Raw genomic sequence first — 17,976 nt, 5'->3', positions numbered from 1 at the left:
CTTCGAGAGGACGACTGGGATATAAATCCATTAAATAAATAAAATACTCTTACTTTAAATACTGGTGTTTGAGTTAGGTTGGTTACTCCAAATTAGCTACTCTACTTAGCAAGTTTTCAACTAAATAGCAGGGCACTCTTGTTTACCAGAGTTCTGTTCATAAACTTGGCACAAATTATCTTTGTGGTCTTGCCAGCTTTTTCATATATTACACAGAAGCAGGCAAAGGAGATTCAAGAGTAGCATACAAATTCTGGGTAACTAATTTGCCCGCTGCTCTTGGTTTTACAGAACCCATTTCATGTAGGTCTCACAAAAGAAGAAGCTGAAAATAAGGTTTAAAACTAGTTTAAACTTCTGCTTTCTTTTATAGATACATACCACATTGATTTTGCCGAAGTAGTAATGGGGTTAGAAATGAGTTTCATCTAGTTTTATTCATGTGGACTTTTTTTTAATGGTTCGTGACAAATATTCTAATTGCTCAGGTTTTAAAATAACAGGCTGGTCCCTGCCAGACAGTGTCTTGGATTATAGCAGGCTTTAAGCATAACGTGCTCAGTCCATTTGTCAATCCAGCTATTGTGTAGTCCATTGCAAAGAATTCTGTCTATGAAGTCCAGCAAGATTCCTTGGAAGAGGCCCAGGATAAACTAACCAGAGAGGCCCTCCCCCCCTGGTGTCTGAAAGTGTCCTCAGATATCAAATTTATATCAATCACAGGAAGTCTTGGCAATCAAACCAGTCACTTTTCCCCCTCACATCTGGAAGTAAAAAAAAAATAGCTGCTCTAAAGGTCACAGGCATCATGGGTAGGGCATGGATTGAGGGCCATAGAAAACATGGGAAAGGAAGAATAAAACTAGATTTCCACCTTTTTTGAAATAGTTATTTTTAAATGACCTGGAACATAGCCAAACTACACAACCTTCCCCCCGCCCCTCGGTTTACGTTTGGTGCTGAATGAAATGCGACTGAAGATTTTGTTCTGGAATGCTACATCTCTTTTGAGGGGTTATTAGTACTTTTCCCTGTTTTGCTGGGAATAATATTTTTATAGCAGGATGGATTCAGAGATAGAGTGTGCTGCCTTACTTAGTGCTGTTTATAACTAGTAGTTTTAGGTTGTGTGTTGTTCTAACTTCCCCCAATCTGCTCTTTTAACTTCCTCACAGATTGCTTTACTCCTGAACTTTTTAATCACTCCTAACTGAACTGATATGGGTGCCTGTTAATGGATGTTTGTGGCTTTTCTTTCCTGCATGACTTGCAATCTTGAGCATTTAACCTAGAAAAATGTAGGAAACACTTCATCTTAGTCTTTTCCTCCAGCCCTTCAAACAAGAGCTTGGGGAAGGTTGTAAAAACAGAACCTTTCCCATTTGATCCGCAGGTATTCCTTACATTGGACAAAGAAACTAGTGCGCTGAAAGCTATAAAACCTCAGATGCCTGTCTTGAAAACCAGTTCCATATGAATGGAAATTAAAAATAGCATTAGGTTAATATGTGTCTCTACTAAAAGGGGACTGCAGAACCATAGCCATGAACTGTGTGTTTTGGTGGGATGATAGTAAAGTGAATAAATAGTTCTAATTGCAGCCATAGAGATCTGTTTTGACACACATTCTGGTGCAAATAATGGTTTTCATTTGTTGACTGACTTAATTCAAACATGCAGGTTACCTGTTTTTCAGGCATGAAATAGATAAAATTGAATTTTAGCTTTTGGCTTCGAGGATTTCTGGCTGTTAAAATTATTAAGTTCTCTAAAAAAAAATCAAGTTCTTTTGCTGCTTATCATTATAATCCAGTCTTACAAAGCATATTAAAATATCAATAAAATTAAACTAAATGATAGTGTCAGGAAATTAGGTCTTAAACATCAGTAGACCAATCCTAATAAAACAATCCTAGAATAATATCAACAGAGACCACTGCAGTAAAAATATCTCATATTTCTTCCTAGTGTCTGTGTGTTTGGGGGGGGCCATTGGCAGATTTTACTTTGGAATGTTTTCTGTAAACTTGACGCTATCACCAAAGTGAATTGTCTTCACTGTCTTCAACTATTTTAATCTCTCACAGGAGGAACTCTATCCATTACATTCCTAGCTTATTTTAACATGGGGTATGTGAAGTACTGGCGGAGCAACATACATTTGCTAATCAGTGCAGGGCTGAGAAGCTGTGAAGCCCTTCCTAGGTTAAAAAATGTACTTTGATGGAGGAATAGAAACTTAATAGATAGCTGTTCGCTGCTGCTGCTGCTGCTGCGGTTTAATGATTGCATTTTCCTGCAACTGCCAGGAATTGGACAGCATTTGGTACAATTTGAAGACAAAAAAATTCAAGGGCAATCCCGTGTAAACTACAGTGCAATAGTGTCCCCCATCTATAAAGACATGGATATCTGTAAAAAGTACCTTGTTCTTCTGAAAGGGACTTGACTAGATACTGGATGTTCCTGAATAAAACTTATTACTGGCCCACAGCCGGCATCAAAGTGGTTCATGAGGATCATAAAAGTGAACTTAGGGGCATTTTCTGCCAGCAAACATAGCTAACGTTAACATATCCGTAATCTCTTCCCAGAGCCACTGAATTTCTCCCGCCATCCTGTTTGGATTCACTCTCCATGTTGGCATCTGGTGTGTCAAACACAATTGATATCATCCCCAGAACACCAGGCATCCAGGAGCAGCAATAGTTCCATGAGGACTCCTTGCTACAAACTGGCCCAAACCATTTCAAATGCACACGCTGCATTCTTTTCCCATTTTGGATTTCATTTTAAATTTTGTCCACTGAAAATAGCTTTAAGACTTCACTTAAAACCACAATGAGGTGCCTGCCTACCAGATCCCGAAATAAAAATGGAGCATTAGTATCAAAAGTTGCTGAAAAATCCAGAAATACCAATACCAGGCCCAAAACTAGCCTGAAGCTTTATTAAAATAGATGGAGGAGGGTCTGGAGGTGTGAGCCACAACTTCCTGCTAAATCATAAGTTGAAGAATGGAAAACTTGGCAGGATTGAAAACTTGGAGACTGGCCAATAATTGCTAAGGTCTTCTAGATAGACCCTGTATCAACTGAAATTTCAAGATCAGTAGCAAAAGGTTCTTAAATATAGCTTAGCAGTTTCTTTGGACACTGGTGGAAGCTTCATTGAAGCCTCTGCCTCTGGGTGGGAGAATCCATGAAAACTCTCTTCAGCATATTTTTTCATAGCATAGTATAAATAACTGTATACTCTGCAGAGTCTCTTTCCCCTTGTCCATCACACGTGTCTATAAAGGGCACATTATATACGAAGAAGCTTAAAGAGGACTAGGGAAAGCGTATTATATACAACACTGCATGCATTCCTGTGTGCAATGTAAATGGAAAAAATATTGCCACTTTCCCAGTAGCAAGGCTATCTGAAAGTACATCTCAGTTTCTTGCCAGTTTTTAGTGTAGAGGAATAAATGTGCTCGTTTTCTTCCTTTCCGAGTTGGGTGATGTCTCTTATTTCAGACTCAGTGGCTCCAAAGTGACCCTGATTTTGAAATTCTCATGTGGCAATTCTCTCCCTTTCACTCTCCTAGTTGCCTACTCTCTGCAGCATAATATTCTGTGGAGACAAATCTGCCATCCCATGTGTGTTTGCAAATTTTAAAGGCATATTAATTAGCCAGGTCTTTTTTTTAAGGATTTATGTGGAAATACAAGAAAAAGAAAAGGCTTAGTATTGGCCATAAGGTACTACATGTAGTTGATACTAAACTATGGATGGGCAAACTAAGGCCCGGGGACTGGATCCGGCCCAATCGCCTTCTCAATCCGGCCCGCGGGTGGTCCAGGAATCAGCGTGTTTTTACATGAGTAGAATGTGTCCTTTTATTTAAAATGCATCTCTGGGTTATTTGTGGGGCATAGGAATTCATTCATTTCTCCCCCCGCCCCCCCCCAAAAAAAAAGTCTGGCCTGCTACAAGGTCTGAGAGACAGTGGACTGGTCCCCTGCTGAAAAAGTTTGCTGACCCCTGTACTAAACTTTATTTTTGGTTCCTGCATTCATTTATTAATCCTTGTAGATGGTATTTAAAACCGTCCTTAGGTGAAGACAGGAGTTTGTATGGATTTTGCCCATGTTGTCCTGCCTTTTTTTCAGGCTGTGATACTTGGTGCCTCTACTTCAGTTATTTTAATTTTGTTGGCAACTGCTACAATGTGACCTATTGTTTCGTTTTCACCATAGGGTTGTTTCATTTGATTCAGTTCTAGTGTGTGGCAAATGGCTGTAGCGTGCATGTGTTTATGTGTACAAGCAAAGTAACAATGGCCAGTCTTCAGTGGTTCGGTTTTACTTTTAATTTGTCCATCAGCCATATTTTATTGGAATGGTTCCAAGTCTAATGCAATCCTTAGTCTCTAAGCTATATTCTGGAAGGCTAATGGAATAGTAAAACCTTCTTAAAGATAGTTAAATGTGTTGCGGTGTCCTCAGGGTAGCTTCTCCACTAAAGATGTTTTCTTTCCCACCCTGTAGAGGTATCTCATTAAGGTACCCACTAGTGTCATTATTAAGTTTTCATGTGTTTCTCAGTTTTGATGCTAATCTTTATGCATGTGTTTAATTCTGTTTTTGCAGCACCAATGTGGTCATGAATTATTCAGAAATCGAGTCTAAGGTTCGAGAAGCAACCAACGATGATCCGTGGGGACCTTCAGGGCAACTCATGGGAGAGATTGCCAAGTAAGTGATAATTTGACTCAGCAGTGAAGGAAGGTACATCTTTATGCAGAAATACATGTAAGAATTGTTCCTGCTTCACCACTTCTGAAGAATAAATGAGATGGAGAGATCAGTATTAATGGTACTTGGAATGATGGCCACAAGCAACTGTTTATTAAAACCTATTTCCACAAAGCACTGTAACTTGTAGGAGATAAGATTTCCTTCGGGTAGGGGTCTAGCAAAGCATTTTTCAGAAATACAAAATTAGGAAGTTGGTGCTGCTTCATAAATGCTTTCTCAAGAAGGGCAAATGAATGGCATGATGGGCTAAGATAACAAGGAACTTCTAGTTCTTCATTATTTCCGTTGTTGGGGGGGGGGAGAGAACTTATCAGCATTGCTAATCTAGTGAGTAATTCTGTATATGAAATACTTCTGTACAAATGTCAGTAGCTCTGTATTTGGGAATGAAGCTCTAATTTAGAGCAAGTCTGCCACCTGCTGTCAAATGCAGGTCCTAGCAGACCTTTCCTGAAAACAGCTAATTCCTCCTTTTGCCTTTCTTTTGTTTTTAGGGCTACCTTTATGTATGAACAGTTTCCAGAACTTATGAACATGCTTTGGACACGAATGCTGAAAGACAACAAAAAGAACTGGCGGAGAGTTTATAAAGTATGTATATAAAATTACTTTTTATGAGCTTCTTCAAGGTTTAATTTTGTTCTAAATATGGCACTTACTTGAATGTTTTAATTTTACAACAGTGCCCTATTGTAATTAACTCAGTTTGTGCTATCATTAACATAATATCCATGCTAAATTTCACAGGTTTCTGGATCCTTTGTGTGCAGTTAGTACAAGCTTGATTTTAATCAAGTTGATTTTTCCTGTGTGTGTTTTTAGAGGAGAAGTCTCTGTTGAAAAACAAGGATTTTCTCTTGGTTTTTCTCTACAAAGACTCTTTAATGAATGCCTTCTAGCAATTTTTATTTTTATTAATGTTTTAAATACTGAATAGAGGATTGTCTGTAATTTGATCTTTTAAAACTGGGAAATAACCCTTTTACTGGCCTACTAGTGAAACCCTCATTTTGATATTTGTCTTGAATGTCTCTTTTGCAACTCAATTTACATTTGAAGCAATCTGGAAATGAACACATACATTTACCAGCAATACATTTCACACATTATACTGGACTCCCCCCAATGCACAACTTTGCTAATTACATTTTATCTTGTAACTAACTGAAAAGAAAGCCAGTTACTTGTTCACCATAAAGTATTTGTTCCCTTGTGTTCTTTCAGCTGCATTTGCAATTAAATTCAGCATATGCATCATGATACATTTTTTTTCTGTTTCCTATAGTATTGAAAAGAGTCTTAAGACTTAAAATATTGTACACTGTATTTAATTTTCAGGCAAGGTTACCCCCACCCGTAGGTTTTACCTTATAGTAATTGTTTTCCCTGCAGCATAATATAAATTAACTTTTAATGCTATCATACATAGGATTTAACATTCTTATGGATACTGGTTTCAGATCATTGACATTTATAAACATGCATCTATTGGCATCCAAATGACTTATTTATGTATGATTTCAAAATCAAGGGAAAGCCTGGAAATTGCAGGAAGTTCACAAAATTAAAATACTTTTCAACTTTATTTTTGTTTTGAAGTTTGTTTAAATTTACCTGAAAATAGTGAGTTTCATACATCAACACATTTCCTGCAGAAAGCTACATAGATAAATTGCCATAAAAATGCTTTTAAATGGAAAAACACTTGGGAATAAGGCAATTGCAAAAAAAAGAGAGACACAAAAGAAAATTGTTTCATTCTGTAGAGTTCAGGATGTTTTTTTTCTTTCCTCCTTCTTCGTCTTAAATTGCCTTAACCATAATTTCCCCCTCCTGGAGAACATTCTTCAGGCAAATAACTTATGATTTAATGTTCTACATTTTTTGTCTTAGTGAGTAAATGCAGTTTTAAATTTGTACACTGTATTATGAGTGGTTCTTGCTTTAAGGAGCAACAATCTTCAAGGTGGCTTATTTAAATGGGAACAAATCCTGCTTTTGTTTACTAATTTTTGTGCATTTAGGCTTTTCTTTTTATTGCAGTTAAAAATACTGATGGCTTTTGTTCATGCAATAATAAGGTGCTTTGTATTTTTATAGTCTCTGCTGCTCCTATCTTACCTCATAAGGAATGGATCAGAGCGTGTTGTTACAAGTGCCAGAGAACACATTTATGATTTGCGATCCCTGGAAAATTACCACTTTGTAGGTGAGCGATAGAAAAATCTTATAAGCAAATTAAAACAGTAGTTGGAGTTGTCAGTCACCTGAACCAGCTTAGAAGCTTCCCCGCTCTAATTAGAATGTGACTGTTGCCGGTTGTGTGAAGAGTGCAGAATTCAAGACGTGGGACCCTAGAGTATTAATTAGTGAAGACAAGAACTTGCAGAAAAGACTGGCTAATAACAACAGAACCAACACAACATGAGTGTTCGGGTTTATATTAAAATATGCACTAGAGACTGGTCCCCTGTGGTGTGTGTAAAGGAATAGCTTTAATCATATGGGAAGAAAAGGTTAGAGCTCCAAAACATACACATCTGTTTGAAGCTGGGGGTTTTCCCCCTCCCACCAAATAATATTTACAGTGGAAAGGCAGCAAGGCCAGTGTGTGTTCTGAATAAGAAAGAGGCTTAGAGAAGTGAAGCAAATTTTAGTTTGTAGTGCACTCGGGCTGACAGCATTTTTAAAATACAGTTTTGAAGCAAGACAGAAATATAGCAATTAGTATTTTGAAGAAAAACTGCCTTCCCAAAAAGGTTGAGAGAGGAGGTTGCTTTAAATGGGTTAAAATTGGCAGAAGATGTGTTTCTGTTTTTGAATCTTTTTTAACTAATATTTTTAGTAGATCAGTAGCATTTAAGAAGCTTTCTCAGTTGACATTGTTTTCAAATGCTATCCCTTAGATTAAGATGAAATTTTGGTTATAAAAAAACTGTACTGTTCACTCATTACAGAGAATTGCTTTGGAATACCATAACCTTAAAATATTTTGTGTTCTTTTTATATCTATTTTTTTTCAGGGTACTTAATGCTTGAGGTTAACTGCTTCTACTAAATTGCTTCTTTTTTATATACGCTCACACAGATGAGAATGGCAAAGACCAAGGTATAAATATACGTCAGAAGGTGAAAGAAATGGTAGAATTTGCCCAGGACGATGATAGACTTCGTGAAGAGAGGAAAAAGGCAAAGAAAAACAAAGATAAATACATTGGGGTTTCTTCAGACAGTGTTGGAGGATTCAGATACAGTGAGTACAGCACTGTAATCAGTAGTTGGCATATTGCAACGTTAGCTTGGTTTTGTGGATATGCTATAATAAATATATGTTCTTTAAAAAATATATGAGTGCCGTCACCAATCTACATAGGTGTCATTATCTGAAGGAAGTAGACCTTCATATGGCTGAGCAGCGAGGGGAAGTACCTATTTTTCCGTGTACAAGACACCCCTATGTATAAGACGACCTCAATTTTTTTGAACCCAAAATTAAAACAATATTTTTAGGTTGCCAAAGTTGTTCAGCTTTTTGGGGGGCAATTGATCGCCCCGCCAAAAAAACATGTATGAGGCAACCCCCCCATTTTTGAGTCAAAAAATGGAAGGAAAAAATCGTCTTATACACAGAAAAATACAGTATATACTGGAAGAGGGTTGCATTAAGATTCCTTACAAAATCCCTACAGTTGGATAGATAAGGATAAACTTATTGGATTCTCTGGCAACGCAGATTGTTTGTATACAAACAGTGATTAGCTTCGGACTCTCCTAACAGTTGCTACTGCTGTCAAGTGTTTTGGATTGCAAACAAAGCTGCCTTCTCCCACCCCACTCTACTCAAGGGACCACTTCTCCATTATGCTCTCCTATGTGGCTCAGATGTCTCTGCGAATAAGACAATTACGTAGGCAAGCTGGCCATGTGGATCTTTCCTATTTGTTGTTGTGACACATATGCACATACACATACTTTGTAGCACATGGGGTTGCACCAGGGGGAATACTTTTTTCAGGGCAAAGTGTGGGGAGGGGGAGTGTAAAAGGGTCTAGAATTATTCAGCGTTGTGTGTGGAATAATATTGATCTCGAAACTGCAGATAATGTTTGTCTAACATTATAAGGCAACACTTTTGAACTAGTTTCCCCTGAGGCCTGATTCTTATATTTACCATTGCAGCATGAGAGCTGCCTCTGTGTGGGCCAGACCCATCCCCAAAAAGCTCATGCTCCGACCACAATGAACCAGAGTGACAGGTTATGTTGAAAGTCTTTGGCCTTTGGCTGTGGGAAGAAGAACCCATTGGAATCCTTCCTTATCTTGTAAAAACCCAATATAGGATATTTGAATAGGCCAGCAAGGGGGGGGGGATTGTCCAGTGGTTTGTAGAGTATTTGAGTTACAGGTGTCTGTCTGTCTGCTAGCCAGAAGTTGTGGGGATCTCCTCCCTGCAGTGAACTCCATCTCTTACAGAACAACTCGGTCCTTTCAAGGTAGCTGACCTGTAGAAGCTTGCTTATGCATATTCTGGGTTATACAACACATATTGCAATCCATTTCTCTATAGGACTCTGATGCCATGGTACAGTGGGGGGAAATGCATAGAAATGTAAATGCATAGAAATTTTAGAAATGCATAGAAATTTAAAATCTACAATGGAATGTTTAAACAACAGGAAACCCAAAACGATAATAATAAATAATAAATTATTATTTATACCCCGCCCATTTGGCTGGGTTTCCCCAGCCACTCTGGGCGGCTTCCAACCGAATATTAAAAACAATACAGCGTCAGACTTTAAAAACGTCCCTAAACAGAGCTGCCTTCAGTTGTCTTTTAAAAGTAAAATAGTGGTTTATTGCCTTGACATCTGCTGGGAGGGCGTTCCACAGGGCAGGGGCCACTACCAAGAAGGCCCTCTGCCTAGTTCCCTGTAACCTCACTTATCGCAGTGAGGGAACCGCCAGAAGGTCCTCAGCGCTGGACCTCAGTGTCTGGGCTGGATGATGGGATGGAGATGCTCCTTCAGGTAGACAGGACTGAGGCCTTGCACCTGGGATAAATTTGGGAAACCGGGTTCGCGTCTCCGCTCCTCCACATGCAGCTGCTGGGTGACCTTGGGCTAGTCACACTTCTCTGAAGTCTCTCAGCCCCACTCACCTCACAGAGTGTTTGTTGTGGGGGAGGAAGGGAAAGGAGAATGTTAGCCGCTTTGAGACTCCTGAAGGGGAGTGAAAGGCGGGATATCAAATCCAAACTCTTCTTCTTCTTCTTCTTCTTCTAAAAGGTTTTAAACTGGAACTATAAAGTATACAGAGGGGAACTGAGACTTGACGTGCCACCTCAGAAGCATCCCTCTCTTTCGTACATGCCTAATATCATTCTTCTATAAAGGGAACATAGCATGGGGATGTCCTGCTGTTGGGCTTTCCTGGGGCATCTGGTTGGCCACTGTGAGAAGAGGATGACAGACTAGATGGGCCACTGGCTTGCTGCAGGAACTTCTTATATTCTACCATGCATAAAGAGGTTTCCCACTTATGTGAATGGCATAGCCTTGCACCTGGGATTCCTCATGTGCTTTGAAGCAGCTGGGTTGTGGCTTGCTCATGTATATAAACTAGAGTGGGGTTTGCATATGTGTTATCAGGGTGAGCTCACTGTATGCACCATCATGGTTAGGAGTACGATACTCCTGATTTGAGTGGGTCACACTGTGCAGGATAGTCCTCCTAAGAAGTTAGGTAGGTGGATGTCATGAATCAAATTGGCGCAGATAATGGGAGCATTAACACAGAAGGTGAAACAGAGAATCATAGAGTTGGAAAGGACCGCAAGAGTCATCTAGTCCAACCCCTGCAATGCAGGAATCTTTTTGTCCGGTGTGGGGTTCAAACACACAGCCCTAAGGTTAAGAGTCTCATTCTCTACTGACTGAGCTATCTCACTAAGATGCCCAATCTGTATTTGCCGTATTTTTCGCACCATAGGACGAGAGGGGGGAGAAAAAAGAAAAAAAAAATCTCCCCCTCTCTGCCCAGCGCCCCTTCAGCGAAGCGGCAGGAGGCGCTGCGCAGAGAGGGGGAGAATTTCCCCCCTCTTGTTTTCCCGCTCTAAAACAAGGTGCTGTTTAAGGTGTGTTCAGGCGGCTACCTTGGAAGCCTGGAGAGTGAGAGGGGTCGGTGTGCACTGACCCCTCTCGCTCTCTAGGCTTTAGTTTCCTTTCGACCTGCTTTTTGGGGTTGGCGGGGGGAAGCCCACCACCAGCCCCAAAGAGCAGGTCAGGGAGCAGCGGAGAGGCTGCTGCCATAGTCGCGCGTCACCTCTCCAGCTGGGAGAGGTTCGTGGGGCTATGGCTTCTTTAGCCCCGCACGCGCTCTCCCAGCTGGAGAGGTGGCGCGCGGCTAAAGAGGCTCCTGCCATAGCCGCACGTCACCTCTCCAGCCGGGAGAGGGTCGCGGGGCTATGGCGTCTTCGCTCCGTAGGATGCACACACATTTCCCCTTCATTTTTGAAGGGGGAAAAGTGTGTCCTATAGAGCGAAAAATACAGTATATGTCTGTAATATTCCTTTAGAATATTTGGTAGGCTAAGCCTCAGTTTTATTTAGGAATTCGATTAATGCTGGAGGCTTTGTAATTAGATAGTTTTAAAGCTTCAATATATTGGCTCTTATGGTACTTTTTAATAAAATGTGCACACAGAAGATAAATGGAAGATTAAAATGGAATCGTTATGGAATTCATAGAATCATAGAATTTTAGAGTTGGAAAAGGTCCCGAGGGTCATCTAGTCCAGCTCTCTGTGGTGCAGGAATCATGCTAAGCTTTGCAAATGTGCTAGCAGTTTTATTGCTGCACCAGTTGAGACACTGTTTTAAGACAATTGAACAATGCTGCCGTCTCATACTCTTAGTTAGCAGCGAGTTGGGGATACTTGGTTATCGGCATTGTGAAGCAAATTTTGTTTAGGTGGTAATTTTTTGGTGGTGATACAATGTTGAGAAATTAAAGAGTCCCTAGTAACGCATAAGGGAATAAGATGCTTCATTTTCCTTAATAGATTTAAAGAGCCTTTAAAATTGGTGATTGAGGCTAGACATATTGCCAGCTGTTTTCACACTTGTCTTGCAGGGTTTGGTACAACCTTCTGTATTCATGAGGTTTTGAAACATATACAGTCTCTGAAAGGTTTCCAGTTTTCTACGGCAGGCTGGCTAGAAAACAAATCAGGTTCATTTCTCACAAGTTGCTCATAAAACCAGGGTTCATTTCTTTAGGCGAGGGAAGCCTTTTAGCCTGCTCTTACAATGTCTGGTCTTATTCTGGAGTTCGATGCCTTGCCTTACAATTCGTCAACATCTTTTGAGTACATTTTGGACCAATTAACTGTTGGCATAACATGCTTACTCTTAGTAATAATATTGCTGCAGCATCATGAAAGTTTCTGTTTGCTTTGAAAACTGTTAAAGGTCTGTTGACAAGAATTAGTGGCATTTTTGGTTAAATCTCCCCTCACCCTTTTTAAAAAAATTACTATCTACCTATATTATTTAGATGAAAGATATGATACTGAGCCGAAGTCCAAGTGGGATGAAGAATGGGATAAAAACAAAGGTGGATTTCCATTCAGTGATAAGTTAGGTGAGCTGGGTGATAAAATCGGGAGCACAATTGATGACACCATCAGCAAGTTCCGGAGGAAAGACAGAGAGGATTCTCCAGAAAGATGCAGGTACTTACTTATTTTTACATTGTTTTACATTGTTGTTGTATTGATTGTCCTTTTCATAACCTCTTTTTAGCTTTTGCCAGTTTCTTTCCTGTAATTGTGGGATAAGTTTGAAATCCTGAAAATGTTGGCTTTCATCTTTTAAGCACTATAGTCCTTATAGCTATGGAAGAATAAGCTGAAAACATATGGGCTGGCTTCCCCATGTGGTTTAAGGGTCTAAAAAAGGAATGGGTACCAGCGTGTATCAGGCTGTGATTTCTTCACTTAGCATTGTGCCACCTCTTCTTCAGGGCCCCATGCTGTTCTATAAATTAAATTTAAGCACACTCATAGCTTGGAAATTGGTAGACCGTTATCTAAACGAGAGGGTTCCTTCTGCCCATGGAAGAGCCTTTGACTTACAGAGGAATGGAGCAAGACATGATTTGCCTGTTTATCCCTGCAAGTCCCTGCACCTCCTCCCATGTAGTTAGAGAGGGTCCCCCAACCATCTGCTATACATTAGGAGGAGTAAGAGGGAAATCAGCAAAAATAATCTTCCCTCCTTCCGTCAGTGTGAGCATTCCATGAGTACAATTCTGCATATTTTTACGGTAGATCCCACCCCTTTGTGCCCTAGAACACTTATTTTAGCCAATGAGAATAATAGTTAAGCACATGGTTGTAATTTTTTGTGTGTGAATTTTTCTGTTCGTAGCCTTGTAGGTTTTGTAGCACAGAATTTAAGATTTCCTTCTTGTAGGTAATTTGTTGGGAAAATCTAGTCTTTCAGTGGCCAAAGTACCAAGAAGAAATTGTGCTGAAAGCAATGAAAATCTGGCTCTCTGAGTCATCTAGAAGATCTGCAGCCTCCCTGGTAATCCAAGTTTTTAAGATGTCCAAGAGACCCTATAAATCACGAGAAATAGGCTTTAGTTTGGATTCTGTTGTCCTTCTATCTCTTTTACATGTGCATACCTCTGCAGTTGGCACCATTATTTCAGTAATATGGGGTGTGACCATTCCTTGCAGGCGGGCAGCTAAACATAAAGCAGGCAATATAGAACAATTTGAAGTGGACAACACATTACATGAGACATCCCAAATCTATGTAGCCCACAACAATTCTAACTGCCTTCTGTAAAAATTGTTGAATGAGTTTGCTATCCTACAATTGTAAGGCTAATCAGGGCCCTATTGAATAGTTTATTAAAATTCCAATCATCTTGGCTTTCATTTTTTTTTAAAAAAATCACTTTCAGATTGTTGCGTTTAGAAAAATGGCAAAAACTCTGGTGAAGTTTTCCGTAGGGAAGCTGTATGTTCTAACCCAGAAAGAGCCAATGCTTTCATTTGTCTCAACTGTAGTAGGGGTCTAATTTTGTCGCTAGCAGTGAAATGGAGTGAAGGAGTATCTTGGGTTTTTTAGATTATTAAGAGTGTACGGAGGAAAATAGCTACCTTTTTTGTTTTGATTGTGTCCAAGTCATAAAAGTTGAAAGATAGAACATTTTGCCTCTTTCTCTTAGCCTAAAGAAATGGCTGCTTACTTTTCAGCTAACCTTTTCATAAAGTACAGTGGACACTTGTTTATGAGATCATTTAATGCCCTCTACATTAAAAGGAAAACATTTTGGAGGTTTTGCCTGCTGTGCAAACTCCAATAGTTGATCTGTTCAACAAGTGGATTGAACTTTATCGTCAGTAGATCAAACTGATACTTAATAGTTTCTGATACTGCTGTGGAAGCCTTTACACAAATCTCATCTGGATGAGATTAAAGCAGTAGGAGCTTTCATATATTTAATATTTTTCACAACAGCATGTTGGAAGAATAAAAAATTCATTAAGGTGCTAAAGTTGTACTTCTTTCCAGTGGGTTTTTTTCTTTTTCTTTTGAAAGGTGAATTGATCTTGAGAGGGGAATTTAGCAGTGTATTAAATGTTAAACCAGATGTATCAAATCAGACTAAATCTACAATATATTCCACTCTGTTCTGAATCTTTATATGATGTGTGGAGATTTTTAAATGGCAACACACACTATTATTTGGGCCCTTTTTCCTGTTTCCATGGCTATATTTTTGTTTCTCTAACAAAATAGAAGAGACAGCGTATTTTCATTTTACATGGAAATTTTAGGAATATATTCTCACATGATGGATGTTTTTAGCTTTTATTTACTATAGCAGGGTATAGTACAAAGTGTGGGAGTAGAAATAACTCCTCTTGTCTTCACTTCCCTCCCTCTCCACCCACAGAAAAATTGAACTTCATTCAGTTGAACATTTATTCAACATAATCTGAGAAAATTTTAACTATGTTTTGTAAGCATTATGCTTTTTTTTTAAAAAAAGAACAAATTATAAAAGAAAATCAAGTTTTGAAAGAGCGCACAATTGATTTTTCTAAAGAATTTAAGAATGAAGAAAAATATGAGTGTATAAACTTACTCTTTAGCAGTATTGTAGGAAATCACTTCTAGGGAGTACCTAATCTCAGGCTAACAACCCACCACACAGTTTGCTAGGGAAAAACAGGGCAGACTAGAGAGATTCTAAGCACTGGGAAATGAGACAGAAGCTGGGGGAGTGCACTAAAGAGGAGCGAACAACAGCAGCTCTTCCAAGGATTATGACTGCTTGGTGTTCAAACAACTCATCAATCATAGCTCTGACTTCATTCATTGGCTAAAAACATTGAAAGGTGGGAGCAGCCAGGCTGACTCTTCTCACGGAAATAACTTAGAAGCATCCTTGTACATTTTCCTTCACAATTTTCTTTCTAGAGATTTTATTTTTTTAATGGCAACTCAGAGCCGGCTCTGGGACTGGTACATCGGTACCCATCTCTCAGTGATCCCAGCTCTGCCTTTGAAAGTTGGGGTATTGGTGACTAGAGGCAGGGCCTTTTCAGTGATGGCATCCTAGCATTGAAATACCCTCAGTTGCTCACTGTTGATCTAGGTGCAGGTCAAGTCTGTTTTATCAGCATGATATTTTAATGAATGCCAATTTTAGGGGTTTGGAGGCTATCTGCTTTTAATTTTCTTCTCTTTTCATATCAGTATTGTATTGGTTGTATTTGGTAATGATTTGATTGTGTCATTAATTTGCTTTCATATGACTTCATACTCTGCCTTGGGAAAGATTTCTGAATTTACAGATGGGACAGGAATGAATAAGTAAAACCATTACATGGGCAGCAAACCCAGAAACACTTCTTCCGTTATTTCTTCACCTCATTGGGGCTTGCGTTTCTGCGCAAACCCTCTTGAAAGGAAGAGAGTGTGCTCTGCAGCAGTGCTTGGCGAATTTATTCCCTCTACACTTGGTTGGGGCTGTTAGGCCCCCTTATTACTTTGCATCTGTAATCTCTGTTGGAATAGAAAATGAAATGCTGGGTATTTATGTTCACTGATCTTAATGAATTAAATGACCTTTGCTGGCAAGCAGATAATATGCTGAGATGCAGTGGGAGGCATAACTAAGTAATAATAATAAAGGGCAAAGCCTGAGCCATTGTTAGTGGAGAACAAAGGCTACCCCACAGAGCATACTGCAGTTTGTGTTACCTCCATGCTGACAACAAGACAGCCTTTCTGAAATTAGGTGACTCAGTGCTCTATTGCTTATTGAAACAGAGAAACCTTTCACAGTTATATTTCAAGTTACATTTGCATGTGTTATTCAACAGTGCATCTTGCCCTGTACCAATTGCATACCTTAATAATGAAAAACATCATACAATGTAAAAACTGTTTACCTTCCAAATAAAAGTACAGCTGTGGGTAACTTAATTTTGCTGGAGGCTTAACCTGCCCCTCGCCGAAAACACTGGTCAAGTAATGACTTTTCAAAACAATTTATAAAGTTGTGTATACGTAGGCCGAATGCAGTTTTAAGGCTCGTTCCTTGAAAACTATGATATACAAATCAGAAATCTGCCTCTGGTATGAATTTCCAAATTCCATTTCTTTGTTGGCCTCAACCATAGTATCTCTGCCAATACTAGCCTGGGTTCCTTCCTATCCTAACCATGGTTTCAAGTGCATTTGCAAACCCTGCTTAAGTTGGCATTAGCCTTAAAATTAGTTGCTGTTGGTGTAAATGTATTGCTAAATCATGATGAAGGCTGATGACAGAAAGGAAAAGGAATTGCACTGGAAGGTGGAAGATAAAGCCTGTTCTTCAGCTTGCAGGCCATGGTTTTGCAAGAAGCTGCTATCTGCGTCAGCTGTATGGAGGCAGACTTTGTGAGGTCTGCACAAACTTTATGAATATTGTAAATAGATAAATCTACAGTTATTTATTTATTTATTTACAATATTTATAAATTCTGTGTAGACCTCACAAACATAAGAATGTTACACCAATAAGCATTGCTTTTTTAAAAACGTAACGACAGAATGGATAAGACAACTTGTTTGGGGGGGGGAACCCACTCTCATGGGGCAAGCTGGATCTGTTGATGACAGATTTGGGAGGTGGGCAGGGAGATGCCACAGTGGGAGCTGGATGAAGACAGCCCCTCAAGCTTCTTTATTGTTCACCCTATTCAGGGCAAGATTTAGTCTATATTAATATAATACAGACTTTTGAAATTGCCCCTTCCTGATCCCCAATTTACTAGGATCTTATGCTGCTTCCAAAGAAAAGGTTGGGCTTTAAAATTTTGTGGGAAGGAAATTCTAAAGCAGGGTATGACTTCCAAGCAGATTTTGTGCAGTATACACAGCAGGTATAGGATAGCTGCACAAAGGATATGTAATTGTAGAGTCCCATGATTATGAGGACATACATATTTACTGTGTCATTGTCCAAAAGAGAATGAGACTTCTCACCAGATACAATTGGTAGAGACTGTGTTTGCGCGATGCTTCAGCTGATATCAGTTGATCAGCCTTTCCAGTTGGAGTGTGGGGAATTGGCAGTGTGGCCCAATGATCCAAACAAAGTCTTTGCCATCTCAGTGAAGAAGTAGCATTTATAGTGTAATATTGTGTAGTGAAATTTAATGAGCACTCCCCCCCCCCATAATTCTCTAATTGAGAAAGCAAGCTTGGCTAGTAATGGTGCAAAGTCCAAAGCAGTCACAAAATGGGTGGTAGGCTTGGGAAACCTGGAAACAACATCTTTTATAACTGGAATGGGGAACTTCTGGCTCAGGGACTGAATACAGTCTTCACCACTACCCCTGTTTCTCCCCAGCCGTACCTTCTTCCCCAGCCCATAGTCCCTCTCTGAGTTATCCCCCCCTCACCATCCCTGCCCCATATACCCCTGAAATACTTTTGCCTGACTGGAATGTATCATTGAACAGCAATAATGCATTTTGCTTTCCTAGATAGTGGATGGAGAAATTGGGGTGGATCCTATACATGGGCTATGAGTAGAAATATCTTATTTGAGCCAGGCTGGATTCTAGTCTTCTGTATAAAGATAAGAACCACCACCA

At 39.5% G+C, this 17,976-nt stretch overlaps 1 protein-coding gene across 1 annotated transcript in view; it reads left to right on the top strand.

Moving 5' to 3' along the window:
- The window catches only part of CLINT1 (clathrin interactor 1), a 64,082-nt gene that overhangs the window by 28,010 nt on the left and 18,096 nt on the right, over positions 1–17,976 (top strand). Inside the window, exons 2-6 of the mRNA XM_082213541.1 lie at positions 4,638–4,742; positions 5,300–5,396; positions 6,906–7,014; positions 7,894–8,058; positions 12,363–12,540. Coding sequence (XP_082069667.1) covers positions 4,638–4,742; positions 5,300–5,396; positions 6,906–7,014; positions 7,894–8,058; positions 12,363–12,540 — 654 coding nt within the window. The remainder of the gene's footprint in view (positions 1–4,637; positions 4,743–5,299; positions 5,397–6,905; positions 7,015–7,893; positions 8,059–12,362; positions 12,541–17,976) is intronic.

The sequence above is a fragment of the Podarcis vaucheri genome, assembly GCF_965113315.1.
Source record: "Podarcis vaucheri genome assembly, chromosome: 2".
Lineage (NCBI taxonomy): Eukaryota > Metazoa > Chordata > Lepidosauria > Squamata > Lacertidae > Podarcis > Podarcis vaucheri.
This window is presented reverse-complemented; position numbering and strand designations above follow the sequence as displayed.